This window comes from Molothrus aeneus, chromosome 24 (assembly GCF_037042795.1).
Source record: "Molothrus aeneus isolate 106 chromosome 24, BPBGC_Maene_1.0, whole genome shotgun sequence".
In the NCBI taxonomy this organism is placed as follows: domain Eukaryota; kingdom Metazoa; phylum Chordata; class Aves; order Passeriformes; family Icteridae; genus Molothrus; species Molothrus aeneus.
The window spans coordinates 6,625,821-6,642,208 of NC_089669.1; the positions used below are offsets into that span (position 1 = coordinate 6,625,821).

General features: G+C 50.1%; 1 protein-coding gene across 2 annotated transcripts; it reads right to left on the minus strand.

Annotated features, from left to right (window-relative positions):
- Positions 1-3,056: 3,056 nt before the first annotated feature.
- On the minus strand, positions 3,057-16,305 carry TMEM183A (transmembrane protein 183A). 2 transcript variants are annotated; one of them, XM_066565240.1, is made up of 8 exons: positions 16,188-16,305; positions 15,376-15,465; positions 12,368-12,520; positions 10,086-10,242; positions 8,515-8,695; positions 5,266-5,346; positions 4,491-4,646; positions 3,057-3,535 (listed from the first exon to the last, which is right to left on the minus strand). In XM_066565240.1, exons 1-8 carry the CDS (start codon positions 16,282-16,284, stop codon positions 3,350-3,352), a joined length of 1,101 nt encoding a protein of 366 aa, XP_066421337.1. In that variant the 5' UTR covers positions 16,285-16,305; the 3' UTR covers positions 3,057-3,349. The 2 variants fall into 2 exon arrangements, with proteins under 2 accessions (XP_066421337.1, XP_066421336.1); XM_066565239.1 differs by having other exon boundaries at positions 10,086-10,245.
- Between the last annotated feature and the right edge of the window lie 83 nt (positions 16,306-16,388).

Sequence of the window (16,388 nt, forward strand, 5' to 3'; positions counted from 1 at the left end):
AAGGCTGCTCTCAAACCTCCCTCTGGCCCCAAACCCAAACATGCTCTGCTCACCAAAATGTTTGACATGGGGGAACAGGGAGGTGGCTGAAATGAGGCTAAAAGGCACATTTTTGCTTGCTTTAGAATAAGCTGAAGAAGAAAGAGAAGCCTCAGGTGCAAAGGCTGCTCTGAGAGGGCCCTGTGGCTGCACAGGCACACCCAGCTCAGAGGGCCAGGGAGGACCAGTTCTCCCAGTTGAGGCCAGAGCAGAGGGACCGGGATGGGACAGGCACAAGGGAATCCAAAGCAGGGCCTAGCCCCTTCCCAAGGCCCCAGGCCTCGCCTTACCGAGCTCAGCTCCTGTTGGACACCGGATCCTGACAAGGACAGGGGCAGGGTGAGGATGGTGGCCAAGTCCTCCTGTCTCCCCTAGGAAACCAGAGAGCCAGGCAGGATCTGTTTACAGCCCTTGCATTATTCAGGAGCAGGACAAAGCAAAGGTAGAATGGGGCCTCACACAGCAGGGAGAGCACAGGGAGAGCCACCATGATGCTGATCTGGGGCTCCATTTCCACATCCCTGAGGACCCCTCTGAGCTGTGTCCTACAGAAATGGGTGACACCAAACCACAGCCACTCCTGCCTGTGGACTCACTGCATCCCATCCTGGAGGACACTGAAGAGGACTTTCCTGGCAATGAAGCTTCAAGAGAGGCTGGGCTCAGGGGCCAGGGTGGAAATCCCCTGCTCGGGGCTGAGCTTTGGTGTCACTTCCTCACTGAGCAAACCTCAGCCCAGGATTCAGGATCTGATGCTCTGGGTAGGGACCAAGGGGAACACCTGTACCTGGCAGCTCTACACAGAGGCAGAATCCCCCTTCCACAGCACCCCTGCCACTCCCCATCCTCCCAACGTGGATCAGAACAGGTTGCCAATCCCTGCCAGCACTGCTGATCAGCACAGCTCCAGCACCAGATCACCAGGAGCTTTGTAAAGGGAAAGACTGAGAATTGTTCTTGTACATTTTATACTTTTCAGCCTACCAAAAGCCTGGCCTGGGAGGGGCACCTCTGGCTTAGGGGCATCTGTATCTAAATATCCATATTTGAATCCAGCAAGTCTGTTGGTAGCAGGAAACATCCCATTCACCTGCTTCCTGCTGTCACAGCCTGCGCCGCCCGCTCTGGCTGCACTGCCCAGGATCAGCCAGGGAATTCTGGAGCTGCCAAGCACCTTTGCCCCCCGGATTTGCCATATGCCTGATCAGAAGGTGTTCCTGCTCTGCCAGATGGCAGGAACACAGAGCCCTAGGAGCTGTTCTGTAGCTCTGCACAGGAGCCAGAGCAGGGCCCAGGCTGCCGCTCCCAGCACCACTCAGCCCGAGCAGCCCCCCACAGGTAAGGGCACAGCCCCCCACAGACACCAGCCTGCTCCGTGCTCCTGCCATCAGCCTGAGCCAGGAACCAACTCTGCTCCCACCCTCCAGACCCTGCATCAATAGCAATCACCAGGCACATGGCCATGGCATCATCACGAGGGAGTTTTCAGGGAACGTAGCAGGAAACAGCCTGAAGCACAGCCAGAACCAGGCTCTGAGTAAGCAGCCACCTCCCTCCAAGACAACCACAAAGTGCAGCCTGACCACGTTTCACTGCCTGAGCTCGCGACCTGTCCCCGCGTTCAGTGGTGTTTAACCCCACAGCAAAAGGCAGACTGTTGTCCCCTACTGCCCTGGAGCAGCTTCCTTGGGGACAGAGCCCCTGCAGCCCTTAGACACAGCTCCAGCCCCGACCCTGTCCTGCCTCTCCTGCACAACCACGACACAGCCCAGGCTCTGCTGTCATGGCAGCCCCAGGTGCACAGGGACAGCACATTTTTCTTGCCTTTTATCTCTAATAAACCAACTTAACTTCAAAACTTACCTGTGGCATCAACAGTTCAGCAGTGGTGGAAAGGGGAACTGTGAGGCAGAAGCTGTCCCAAATGTGTTTGAAGTCAACTTGAAGAGTCTCCAACTCTGGACATCCAGAGGGATGTGCTGAGTTCCCACACAGCAGAGATCCAAGGTCGGGGCAGATGTCCTTAGTGGTGATTTACAGAGTGGCAAGAAACTCCTTCTGGGCAGCTATACCAGGGTCATGTGGGGTCACAGAACCACTGGATATTCTGAGCTGGAAGGGCTCAAAGACCACCGAGTCCAAACCGAGATGGCAGAACTCCCTCTCCTTCAGGAGCTTCACTGAACATTCTACATGGACAAGTACTGTTCCTCCTGCTAGGGACCAGATGTCTGCAGTAGGACTGAGGAGCTGATATCTGATAAGCAGCAAAGCTCAGTCCAGGGTCTGTATCTGCACAGCTGTTCCCCTGCCCTGTAGCACCTCCTCTGCACCTCCCCAGGAAGCCATGTGTTCAATTAAACCTCCAGCCAGGTTCCTTCTGGTCAGACCACACTTCTGACAGGCCCAGCCCCTGCACCTTTCACTTCTCAGTCAGCCCAGAGCCACAGGAAGTTTCATGATTGCTTCTTCCTCACAGAAATCAATTTACTTAGTCAAAAGCCAGATCAGTGGTTGCTTGGGGGCTTTCAACAGAAACGATTTCCGCACTGCTCTTTGAAAAGACAGAGTTGAGTCCTTCATCACTTCATCACTGCTTCAGTTATTTTAGTTTGTCCCCTCCTCTCCCTCCCTGTTTATGTTCTCTGAAAAGCACCTTCTGGTTTTAAAAGTTTAGATCTTCTTTTCAAAGAAAAACACCAGTGTGAGAACTTAAGTACCTTTACATACTTTTGCCTTACAACTCCTCTTTCAAGTAATTCCTTTGTTTGATCATTTACACCTTTTTCTTTCCTTAAACTGGTATCTGCTGGGCTGGGAATTAAGACTATTGTTGATCACTGCTATCTTGCTCACTGCTTCTCAGACACTGAAATATCACACTGTGCATGAACACAATCCTGCTGCAGTAAAACAAACATAGATTTTGTTTGTTGATTGTTCCTGGAAAGCAAAAAGGAAAGTTCTTGGAAAGCAAAACCTCCTACTTTTTCCCGAACAACAGAACACAAGACCACTTTGATTAGCACCAAAAGGATTTTAAATGAACAGTTCCAGGGAGCTCCTTTCAAATCATAAAATGTCAATTTTACATAAAAGTGTGTTTACAAATAGTTTCTGCTTTACACTCAGCTCTGCTCATTACTGACCAGAAGTTATATACATACAAACTAGCTCAGCAGCTTCAACCACTTGCAAGGAGACTGCAGAATTTATTTCAGAAATAAAAATAGGATTTCCTGGTTCCTAGAAATTCTCTTCAGCCTGCCAGATTCAGTCCCCTGTGGGCTCCTGCAGCCTCAGGAGAGCACTAAGCCTTTGGGGAGAAGGGGTACTGTGGGTGCCACCAGTCCAGGAGCCTGACACTGTGCACAGGGTCCAGTACCACCTGCACCCCCTGCTCCATGCGCGGCTTCTTCCCGTTGCGCACGGGCGTGTCCTGGAACACCAGGCGCACGCGGTGGTGCCGCATGTCCGTGCTCACCGAGATGGAGAACTGCAAGAGAGGAGACCAGAGCTGCTTCAGAGAGTCACAGTGACAAGAGAGCTCTCAACACCACACTTCTAGACTTTATAAATTCCTCTGAATGGTACAAGGTGTTTCACAGTCACATTCTCATTCTCATCCAAACCAGCTAGCTGGCTGGCAGCCCCAAATAATCATGCTGGAAACTGGAAGGGTTGTAAAAGAACACTGGAACTGCCTGGGCAGTGGTGGTGTCACCATCCCTTGCAGTGTTCAAAAGGCCTGTGGATGTGGCACTTGAGACATGGGTTAGGGGTGAACATGACAGTGCTGGGACTGATCTTAAAGGTCTTTTCTAATCTAAGTAATTTTATGACTCTGATTCTAAGTGAACCTGGAAACACATGGCTGTCAGGAGAAGTCTGGAACTCACTGCCCAACTCCTAAGTGAGGCCAGACTGAACCTCTCCTGAGCACTGGCCACTTCTGAAACCCTGAATCCCAATCAGGGACCAAACACACAATCAAAGAGTTTGCTCATGTGGGATTTTCCTCTCAGAATTTACTGCCATAAAGAGATATTCCTGTGAGGGGCACACCTCCACTTCTACTCCTCCCTGTCTCCTGAATCTGCTGCAGTTCTGGTAACTGACCTGCAGCCAGACACTGCCTAACCACAGCTCCTGGCACATTCTCTACATCCTCTCTATTCACTGCACCAAACAGGGGAAATGGAGAAGTTAAACTGAAATTCTGAGCACTTCCTCTCTTCATTAACCGTATGATTCCCAGAAATGGTCTGCTGATAGAACACTAGGATTTATACAGCCCAAAATAGGTACTGGGTGGGATTCTTGGGGTTGTCCTGTGCAGGGCCAGGAATAGGGGACCCTGTGGGTCCCTTCCAACACAGGAGATTCCAGGTGCCCTCTCATGTCCTTACAGGAACCTCATCTGCAAAGCCTGGCAGCTTTCTCCCACTCACCAAGGTGAAGGTCATGCCCATGACGATTGGCACGAAGATGAAGTTGAAGGTGGTGATCTGCAGCAGGCAGCAATCCTGATCTGGGTTTGTGTGCACTTCCTCATACTGGATTGGGGGCTGGAGACCTTTGCAACACTTGCTCTTCAATCTGGGAGACTTGAAAGAAAGAGAGGCCAACTTAGCAAAGCAGGAACCTCTGCTGGGCTTGGCTGCTCCTCCCCAGTGTCGCTTGGCAGGGTCTCTCCTCCTCCCCAGGTATTTGGGCAAAGTGTCACAATAACAATAAAATGCCATCACTCTGGATGGACAATTTTCAGACCCATTTCTTTAGAGGGGAAAGCTGCACAATTCCCAAGGTTGCCTGAAATTACTGGCTTCTCCCAACACCCACTACTGGAGGCTTTCCCTGGCAGTGCTGGCTGTCTTCACTTCTCTGAGAAATCTTGGCAATGGCATAACAAAAAGTTTCAGATTTTGGTCAACATTTTGACCACTACAGTCAGACAGTCTGGTTTTTGGTAACAATCAGTAGTGATGATCCACATCTTATAGCAGGGAAAGGATACTGAAGGAGGAAATAAAAATGTGGAATTCTAAATGTCTTGGTAACACAGACTGAAAACTGAGTGTAGTTCTACAACGTGCTTTAGTTTACCATGGAAATCTGTTTGCATTTATTCTCTGAATGGACAAAAAGTATCCACTTCCCTTCTACTCCCCAGAAAAATAATTTCTACTTCAAACAAAAGTCACAGCTGATCTGGTTCTTTCATACCTGCTTTTTGAACTTGAAGTTGAATTCCCACATTGCTTCTTGTCTGTTCCCTACAATCTTTTTGCACCAGAAAAGCAGACACTGAGGTGGAAAAAAGAAACACAAAATTATGAAACCCTTAGAAACACCACTTTAAATAACTTTTAACAGATAATAAAGGCTTCCAATTGAAAACACAATTACATAGGAGCAATTAGGAGCCACTTATTCAAATTGATTATGTTCAAAGAACCCTCTCAGCAGTGTAGATCTCCCAGTTTCAAGCTGGCCAACTCCTCATGCAACATGTAGTCACTGATGTGCCAAACAGCAAAATCCTGATGTGCCATTTGCCCCTTTCCTAGGGCAGGTGTGAGTGGTACAGGTTCACCCATTCCCTCTACCCACAAGCAACTCCCATTAAACTGGGTTCCAAACAAGGTTAAAGCGAGGAACAACAGAGAACAGAATAAGGATTGAGAAGGAAAGGATCCAGAGGGAAATACAAAGACCACCACATGAGCTATGAGGTGATGGATGAAGAAGTTCCTAAGCCATTGTGGTGTCAAATGGAGACCTTGACCTTGCCATTACCAGCACTGACTGTCATCATTTCGAGTCCAAAACCACTGCCAGGACAGCACAGTCTGACCTTCTGTCTCTTTTCAAAAGAAAATGAGAAACCAGCCTCAACCAGCCTCAACAGTCACCAGCATTGCCCTCTCATGCAGACATACATCAGGACTGCTCCAATTTCACTTGGTTATCACTGTGTGGGCCACAGGCTCCAGCCCAGGAGCTTGTTCTAGAGCAGGAGACTCAGGAAAACTGTAGGAGGGAAATCCCTGCCTACCAGTCACAGTACAAGCAACCAGCCTTCAACAGCCAAGGAAAGAACCTGGCAAATCAGTCCAGCCATCCCACAAAGCTTTTCCACACCACAGATGCCAGCCCACCACAGCTGGTCTTATCTTTCATCAGTGTCAGCAGGTAAAGGAGGAATAATGTGGGTAAAGAGAACTCCCTGTGATCCATACACAGTCTCTCCTGAAGAGAGAAGGCCTGACTGGGTTGCAGGGCAAAGCACACATTTAACTTCATTCCAGGATGGAGTGATCCTAATAAAACGAAGCCAGAGCCAGCCTCCACCACAGGGGCTCTGAAGAGACCAAGGGGGATACAAGACCCTCTACTTCAACTCTGAGTCACGTTCATAAACAAGTCCTTAAAAGACCTTTTTTCTCCACAATCCTCATGAAGTGAACAACAAAGCTCTGTGGAGTAAAGCTCAGAAACGTGCACAGAATAACCTCCACCTGGGAGGAAGCAGCCCTCAAGTATTTTTCCAATAAAAACACTCTCCAGATCTTTTAACTCAGATGAACAGCAGATGCTGCTGAGTTTAACTCCACCAGTGGCATTTGTAGTTCACCTACAGAGGCAGCCTGGTCTAGCAACCTGTTTGGTCATGGCAAGTAGTGAAGCACAAAAGGTCAGTACCTCCTAAGGGGCAGAGGATGTCGTCCTCGGGTCAGCCGTCCTGCCCTTCAGACGCGCCGTGCGGGGCCGCTCCGCCCAAAATAATGGGGTGTCTTTAAAGGGCAAACACCTCTGCTGACACCATAACGGCTCCAGTGTCCCACACAAGCTAGGCTAGGGAAAGAAAAAAGGAAATTAAAGAGGAAAAGCTAGGTTGGATCACACTTGGGGCTGGGCTCTCCTCTAGCCACATGCACTTTAGGTAGGCATTGCCGTTAGTGTCAGCAACCCACAAAGGTACAACCAAAGCCCAGGAAAGCCAGAACGTGGGGAGGCAGTGCCAGGTCCTCCTCCAAACCCTCTGTGCTGAGGGATTTGTGTGCACAGTCACACAAGTGGAGCTCAGAGTCCTGCAGTGCAGTAGTACAGCAAGACCAGACTCAGGGTGGCTCTTTCATGCTGCAAGGGGTTAGGTCAGACCTCTACTGCTCTGACAAAGTCTTGTCCCCATTTAATTTCCTTTTTTAAAAGCTGAACAATGAAAGACTGCACTTAAACGATCCTCCTCCAACTGTTAGTACAGGAGAAGCACTAGCAGTGGGCACCAAAGCCGTTATGATGTCATCAGGAATCCTCCTGAAATGTCAACCCTGCCAGCACCGCCTCGGGGCTCCAGCTCCTACAGCCATGAGCAGTGGGAGCTTGGGCTCAGGACTACTGGAATTTCCTCAAAGTGTCTTGTTTTTTTCAGTTGGCAAGAATGAAGATCCCCAGCCTGGGGACTCAGGAAGAGAACAAGGAGCTCTGGATGCAGAGATAAGACCGCACACAGAGCCACGTGCTTTTCCCTGTGCTGCAGCACCACCTCCTGTGTGCTGCTGGATGCTCCCCGAGCCTAGGACAGCCTGTGACAGGGAGAGGAAGGAAGAAAGGTGGGATGTCATGTACAGATAGATGAGGTTCCTCTCTTTTGAATAGAAAAGAAAGAACAACTCCTAAATGAAACCCACTTCAGTTTGGCTCCAGAAACCTCTTTTGATCTAGGATTTGGAGGGTGGAGAATTCACATCATTGTTTAAGCTGCTCACAGATTATCAGCCAGTTGCAAGTTAAAACCAAACAAGAGACACAAAGGCATTTCAGAGTTAATGGTCAACAGCAATTAAAGAGGAATAATATGTAAGTGCTCCAAGCTGGGATAGCACAGGGAATTACCTGCCCACACCACAGACAAGCCCTTCACAGCCCAACACAAGTGCAGGCCAGTCCCAAGCAGACACTGGCTCTGCATATTTGCCATGCATCTGCCATTCCCAGCATCACCACCCCGCCTCACCCACACACCAGACCATGGATGACCTGCAGGAAAGCAGAGTGACACAACTCCTTGCATCAATGTCACTCCTGAGCTCTCCAGAGGCCTGTTACAGAGAGAAGATGTACTCTGGCAGGCAGTGTCAGAATAAAGCAAAACATATAAAAGCTGATCCTATGGAGCCTTGATCAGAGGAAGGGAAGCTGCAAACATCCCTGGCAGTTCTGATATCCAGTGATACCAGGACCCTTTTGCTGGTTAAAATGGTGTAGTATAGGACTTAAGCAGAAGTTACTCCAAAGAGTAACTCTACACGCACAAGTAATCAGCCCACTTTTACAAATCCCACTGAGAATACCCAGTTAGTGACCATCCTACACCAGCTTCACTGGTGACCATCTCCATATCATCTGTTTTTCTTCTAGAAAGAAAAAACCAAGCCAAACAGAAAACAGCTCCTCAGTGATGCCACTTACTCTGGAATTCTTTAAAGTGCTGGGAGTACTGTCTGGGATGGCGGGGTTCCTGGAGAGGCGGGCGGCGAAGGGCTCGTACATGTGGAACAGGGAGCGGATGACGCAGGCGCGCAGGCAGTGCAGCTTCTCCATGGACTCGGGCCGCAGGCGCAGGGGCAGGTACGCGTCCAGGCTGTAGTGCCTGCACAGCCCACAGCAACGGGTCAGCTCCAGGGCACGGCAGGGCAGGACACAGCCACACACACACATCTGACTGACTCTGGTCAACCCTGAGGGCTGTGAGGGGGTTGTGCTGCTGACAGGACACCACATGGCAGCCTCAAAGCCCTGACCTGCACCAGGCAGGCTTCCAGCCCACACATCCTACTACAATGCCCAATAATTTCTAGTTTGCCCAGAGACCAGCCAGGGATGTAGCTGCAGGCTGCACAAAGGGCTGCAGGTTGCTGTAGGTTCCCAGGGACTTCCAGCTGAGCTGACTGCAGCTCTCAGCACTGCCTGAGCAGCCTAAACACCTGCACTCAAGGGCTGTTGCTTGATCACATTCCAAAGGAGCCTTTGCTAGGGAATGTCACACTAAAAACCAGGGGCGGGGCAAGGATGACCACAGCCACTCTCTGTGCCCCTGCTGCTTGTGCCTCCTGGGCAACAGCTGTGTAAAGAAAATGTTCTCTCCTGAAGGAATGTCCCAGTGGCATGTACTGGGACAGAAGCATTTGTATCAAGTGTTGACCACCCCTTTGGCCTCCTTGCTTTCACTTACTTCTGTCACTGTACAGCTCCAAAATTCCCAAATTACAGGGAGGTGGCTGTGATTACAGCTTGAGGCAGGGCAAGTTGTCCATCAATGATGTTTGCTTTTCAGCACTGACCCTGCCATACACACTTGGACAGGTTGATATATACAAGTGTTGGGCCATGGCAAGCAGAAAAGGACACAAAGCTCTGAGATTTTACAGGGAACATACAGGAAAACACCACAAAGATCCATTTCCATACCCAAACCAGATGTGATATTAGAATCTTATAATGGTTTGGGTTGGAAGGGACCTTAAAGCTCAGCTCATTCCACCACCTGCCATGGGCAGGGGCACCTTCCACTATCCCAGGGTGCTCCAACCTGGCCTTGGACACTACTGGGGATGGGACAGCCACAGTTTCTCTGGGCAATCTATGCCAGGACCTCACTGCCTTCACAGTTATGAATTTTTTCCTAACATCCAATCTAACCCTGCCCTCTGCTCCCAGTTTAAAATCATTACTCCGTGTTCTGTCACCACCGACCCATATAAAAAGTCCCTCTGCCCCCCTTTTTAAGCCCCCTTAAGGTATTAGAAGGTCACAGGGATGTTTTCCCCAAGCCTTCTCTTCTCCAGGATGAACAACCCAAGCTCTCCCAGCTTGTCCTTGAGGGATAAGAATATTCCACAAGAGAGGCTCACATCACGATGTCAATGTGCAAACACAGGGCCCAGGCCTACAGAGAATTATTCCCTAATTTCCAGCTCTGCAGAGAGCTGCTCTCTACTGAACCCTCCCACAACCAGTTTTAAAACCCTCTGGAGTCTCACCTTCTGTAGAGCCTGGTCCAAAAGGCAGCAGTGCAAGTGACAGTCCAGGCTTTCTTGCAGATCAGAGAGAACCGGACAATGTCCTCAGGGCGGATGTAGGAAGCCAGGAGCAGCCAGATGTCGATGGGATATTCCTCTCCTCCTCCCCCTTCAGCATCTTCTAAAGGCAACGCAGGTGGATTAGTGCAGGACATCCCATCTGCACCAACTCCCACCCAGAGACAGCCCAAGCCCAGTGTGCACTGCCTCAGTGGCCCTGCTCCCACTGCCATCAGTGTCCACACAGCCAGACACCTCCCCTGGGCTGGACACCTGCCACTGCTATCCCTGCTGCACAAATGGGCAAAGTGGCAGATTCATAAAGGAATTCAGGCTGAAAGGGTTCGCTGGAGGTTTCTAATCTAGCAGCTCAGCTCAAAGCATACAGAATTAGGTCATTTTGTTCAGCATCTTGTCCAAGTGAGTGCTGTGTGCAAGGATGGAAACCACAAAGCCTTTCTGGACCCTGTTTTGATGCCTGACCCTGGCACAGATGAAATACCACACTGAAGTTGAGAAATAAAAATTGGATGTCAAATAAAGAGGCAACTTCACATAAAAGGAGGGCCAAGTTCCTGCATTTTTAATGAAAAGGGCACATTCAACAGGTCACTAAAATAGCTTCACACATGAAGACCCTGATCACTGGTACTGCCAGGCTTATCAGGTCCTTGTTCCAGTGGTCACAATATTTTGGTAGGAGCTCTGTCAGGGAGGGAAATTCTGTTCTGCATCTGGCAATTAGCTTCTTTTCTTAAATCTCCTTATTTCATTAAAACTTTTTGGATAGAACTTTTAATGCAATTCAGATGGAGAGAATGGCCTGTTCCTCTTAGAGGTGTCAGAACTGCTCAGCCAGAACTGAGGGCTCACACTCCTTTCATTCCTGGAGTGTTTTGTAGTTTACACCACATATTTTTGCACACACATTGCTCCAACTTTAGGAGTAAAAAATAGTTTTAGAGTAGGTGAACAATACTGAGCACTAGGAAGGTTAAGAACAGAGAAAGGAAAACACAACTTGTGCACACTGCTAATAGGAAAAGCTGCTGTGAGATCTCTGGCATAGAAGAGGTGCTAGGGAACTTGAGGTGCCAGATCTAACCCTGAGACAGCAGGTTAATACAAAGGGCAGTTCTTTATTCTCATGTGATACTTGCCAAAGAAAGCTCTGGATGTGATCACTTCCCCACAGCACTTCAGATTTATGGCAGGCACACCCACAATGAGCTGCTACACCCATTTTGCTGGGTCAGCTCTGGCTCAAGAAGCCATCAAACTCCACACTGCTGAACTCAGAGGGCAGCCAGAAGCATCACTGTTCTATCACCATTTTTTCCTCCCTAAACGTGTAGCAGAAACAAGACAAGGCTGTGGTAGAACAGAATATTGTCTTCCCAGATTCATAGCTCCAGCCACTCAGATATTATTTTGCCAGGATTCTGAAGGATGCCTTAATAAAAGAGATTAACCTCTTTTCACTCCCTTCCCAGAGGAAGTGCTGTCCACCCTCAGTCTGTGGTGGATGGATGATCACGTGCTACATAAATTGTTATTAAGCTCAAGAAAACTGGTCAAAATTTGCTTCTCAACCTGAAAGCAACCTGATACTAGAAACTTCTGCAGGGTTCCCCAGTCCAGCAGAGCTGTTTGATGCTTACACTGCATTGTCAATGGATTTCTATGGGGTTGCACAAAGTGCAAATGCTGAAGGATACATCTCCCTTGAATTAATGTATTAAGGTGCCAGTAGGATCAAATGCACTTCCTTGCTGGAAAAGGAGCCCTTTAAACCCATTTGTAACAAACCACAGCCTTGGAAACACTGAAAACAGAGCTTGTGTTTTGCCAACAAATGCATCACGGACAGCAGCACTTCAACCCCAAAGCAAACCTGCTGCCACCACCCCATGTTCAGCGAAGCAACATATCCACTGGCACAGTTGCACAACTCTGGAATAGCAGTGTTTGTTTTCCAAGACTGAGGGATATTTGTTAAAAGCAAGGAGCTCTCTGGGCTCTGATTTCATGCCCCAGGCTCTGCCTTTGTGCAAATACAGCTCCTGTGACCAAGTGCCCGAAGATTTGCAAGTGACTAAACCCCTGGCATTTCTTTGTGCAGACACAAATTCCAGAATGCTCCAAGAGCCCCATGACCATCCTGTAAATCCTCAGCATGAGCATCCCCCACACTGGACATGTAGCAGGAGCCCACGGAGCCCCAGGACAGCAGGTGATCACACCTTTGTGCCTTTTGCTCTTCTTTTTCCTCGCAGCTCTCCCGTTGATGCTCTCCTTGGTATCCATCTCATCACTGCTGTCACAGGACTCTCCTGACACAGAGAGAACTTCCTCAGTAGGGACACAGGAAGCTTCCAAACCACACAGGGATTTTACTGGAATGAAAAACAACAGTAAGTACAACAGCAGAGAGGAAAAGGTGATCCAAGTTCAGGAGATGCTTCAGTGGAACCACTGCCTTAAAGCTTTCTGGTGAGTGACACAAGCAAGTAAATCCTGAGCTCAAGGATTACCTTGTCAGAGAAAGATTAGCAGGGATGAGTGAATGGGAAACATAATTATTCAGCTGCTTGTTTTAAGTCATGAACAATGAAGATGATTACCAGCACATTATGCAGATCCCACTGGTTTAGCTGAAGCTATTTACAACTCCAAATAAAACAACAGCCTCTTTATAAAGGGTAACTGGTTTCCCTAAATAGCAAAGTTGCCTTGCATGGCCATGTTCAGCCTGGAGGCAGCACCTGCTCTGGAACTGTTTTATGAACATGGAGAAGACTCACTCCCTTTGCAGCAGGACAACCTTCCTGTGGCTGATCACACAATCCACTGGGGCTGGAACTCAGTGTCAAGTGCACACGAGTTCCCTTACCCTGGAATTTAGTGAAGGGGAAGGCCCTGGCCTAGTGAGGAAAACAGCCAGTTGAGTCAGCTGGAGCTTGGGGCTGGCTTTTTCCTGTATCTGGGGACATGTTTAGACATATCCCTGTTCAGAAATATTATTTTTAAAACTTGATCTGTAAACTGAGGGCTCATTAGGGCAGAAAAATACACATGAGAGTCAGTAATGACAGTCTTGGAAAAAGAAAGGTGTGGTCCTGCATTTCAGCTGTATGAGGCACTGCCACAGAGACCAGCACTGCCACAGCAGCACAAAGGCTAACAGGCTGTGAAACTCATTCGAGAGCTGAATTTCAACCCAACAAACTGGTTGAAGAATAGAACATGACCAGTGAGGTCAGAGGAGGCTTACAGTGTTCAAGCTTTTCTACTCAGCACAACCTGAGGCCCAGGAAGGTTTTATACATCCCAGTTCCAGCTACTGAAGAGCAAAATGTGCTTTTTAATCACAGAGACAGAATAGCAGAAAAACAAACAACAACAGCAAGAAACCAAACATAAACTCAGGTGAAAAATATTCTCATTTCTAACTACCAAACAAGGTTTTAAAATGAAAAGACAGCAGATGGAAAGACAGTCTTTAGACAGGGCTTGATTGTACCCACTGACTAGACACACCTCAGTGCTTTGCTAAACCAGTTCTACCTCACTTTGCACAGTTTGTTCTGTAAACTGGAGGCACCTGGATGTATTCATGGCAGTTGTTTTCCCCCTGCCCTCTCTACATGACTTTTCATAGGTAAAAAGAGAGTGGAACAGGTGGCAACACAAATGACAGTGAGTTAGGACATCAAACACAGCCAAGCAAGAGAGGACAAAACTGACAGGGACTCAGAGTGGGGTTTAGAAGAAGAGTCCACCCCACTTTGCTAAGGAAAAGTCAACCTCTGAGTCACCAGCACGAGTCCACCGAGCAGTGAATGGCTGCACTGCAACCCTGCAGAGGCACCCTCTCTTCACCTCACTGTTGCAATCCTCCCATCCTGGGCGTTAAGAAGGAAGCCCAGATAAATTCCTCCTGGCCGCAGCTCCCCCGTGGGTGAAGCTCCCTCGGGATGCTCGCTGGGGGAGGTGCCCTGCCCGCTGCAGCCACGCCCAGCACGGGCTTTACTCGGAGCCCAGTCTCCGGAGGGCAGCAAGGCCAAAGGTTGGAGCTCCTGTCCCCACTGCGTGGCACCCCGAGACACACAGATAAGGCTGGGCCAGATAAGGCTGCAGCACGGTCATGGCTAGGCCAGATAAGGCTGGAGCACAGCCCCGGGGCGGGGGAGGAGAGATCCCGAGAATCCCTGAATCTGGAGGGGAAACCCCTGAGACTGCACTGCAAAGACCTGGGAAAGGGGTGGGCATGGAACTGCTGTGACCCGGAGGCACCAGGATGAGGTGGAGGTGAGCCAGAAACACAGCAGGGAAGGCGATAAACTGGATGAAGCAGATGATGCTGGGCGCAGGGAGAAGAGAACACCAGCAGTTTGCCGGCATGATGCTGAAGTGCTGGACTTTGCCTCAAGGAGACAGAACACAGATGGGTTAACAGGAGAGGGACTGGGAGGAGGGAAGCCCCAAACAAAGGAGGCCACAAAAGAGGGAGGTGCCCTGATCCTAAAAGCTTGAGAAGCAGCAGCTGAAGAGAATGTTCAGGAGCACCACTGCCCCTGACAGGCACTGATGCCAAGTGCATACTGCCTCCAACAGTGCAAGATTTCAGAAGCAAACCAAGAGTTTTCCTTTATGTAAAGTTCAGTCACCACTGTCAACACAACATCCATCTCCAACACATGTGACAGCTACATTTAAAAGGCCAAAACCTCACCATTTCTCAAGCAAGTGGGGTGTGTTAGCTCAGAAAGCTCCCAGACAAGGAGGAAGCAGATAACAAAATACTGCACTACCTTTCCAGGAAAACTCCTCCTTTGCAAAGTTTGCCAAAAAAACAGCAACAGCCTCTCAAGACCTCCTCACAACACATGTTTGACAGATCTATCACAACCTTACTCCCCCAGCAAAGAACTTTACCCGCTAATAAAGTTATCTACAGTTTTATATGCGGTAATAAAGACTTTTATAATGTTATTTTCTGCTTCAAGCAGGAGATGACACCCGAGCCTTTCCATTTCAGGCACTAACAAAGACTCAGCAATTCTTGCAGCAGGCTTTCTGCAGAACCTCCTAAGTCCTTAACATCTGGTTGTCTACAGAGTAGCACACGCTCATTTTCAGCACTAAAGGACAACAAATTTTCTCAGTTTAAGGAAGAAGAGTTTCCCATGTCATGCAGAGCAAAACCTGAAGGCAGTGTGGGGAAGGCTGGGCCCCAGGGCAGACTCACCCTCCTGCTGCACTGCGTTGGCCACAGCCTTCTTCACCCGCCCAGACTTCACGACAGCTGGGTCTGAGTTGGCATAATCTGCCACCGTCACTGCAGAGAGGGGGAAACAGGGGTCAGAGTGATTAGGGATTATGGGGAGAGGACAAAAGGGCTAAGAGTCACGATGACTAAAGGGAACAGTCCCCACAGGAGTAGAGGCTCGAGGAGGAGATGCACAAGCAGGAAAATGAGCCTCAGCAAAGATGTGCAGGCCAGGAGTCCCCAGAAAGTCTCTACTCCAGACCATCGGTCTACCAGGCTTAGGGGACCCACGCCCCCGCCCAGCCCAGCGCAATTCGCCTTCTCCCACCACCTCAGCCAGTGATAATCCCATTCTCCCTCACACAGCCCAACTCGAGCCTGGATGATCCTCTGGTCTCAGGCTCCTCCTCCACAGGCAAAGAGGTCTTATTGCCACACATCCGTCCAGAACCCCGCTGGGGAATCCCTCCTGGACGCAGCTCTCTGCCTGCACAAACCCGAGAGGGCTCAGCTCACTCCTAGGTGAGACTGGATCTTCCTCCTTCCCCTCATCCCTCTCACCCAGGCCAAGCTCAGGCCCTTTAACTATCTCCTCCCTCGGGCCCTAATGCGGGCCCAGGCCTCCTCTCCGGCGTGCACCAGCAGAGCTCGGCCCGGCTCACCTCAGGCCCGCCTTCCCTCACAGTCCCCGCTCCCCTCATCTGGCGCCGCTCCCCTCATCAGCCTCGGCCCCCTCAACCGCGGCCCAGGCCCGGCTCCGCTGGCCCGACCCGGCCCGGCCCGGCTCTCACCCCGCTCGGAGCACACGTCGTCGGCGCGAAACTTGAGGCGTTTGCGGGCGCCCCTGCGGGGCATGGCGGCGGCGGCGGGGCGGCCGCGCGGGGCCATGTCCGGCCGGGCCCCGCGGGGACAGCGCCAGAGCGCCCGCCCCGCGCCGCGTCACCGCCGCGACACCGCGCGCCGCTCTGACATCACTGGGGCTGTGACATAAC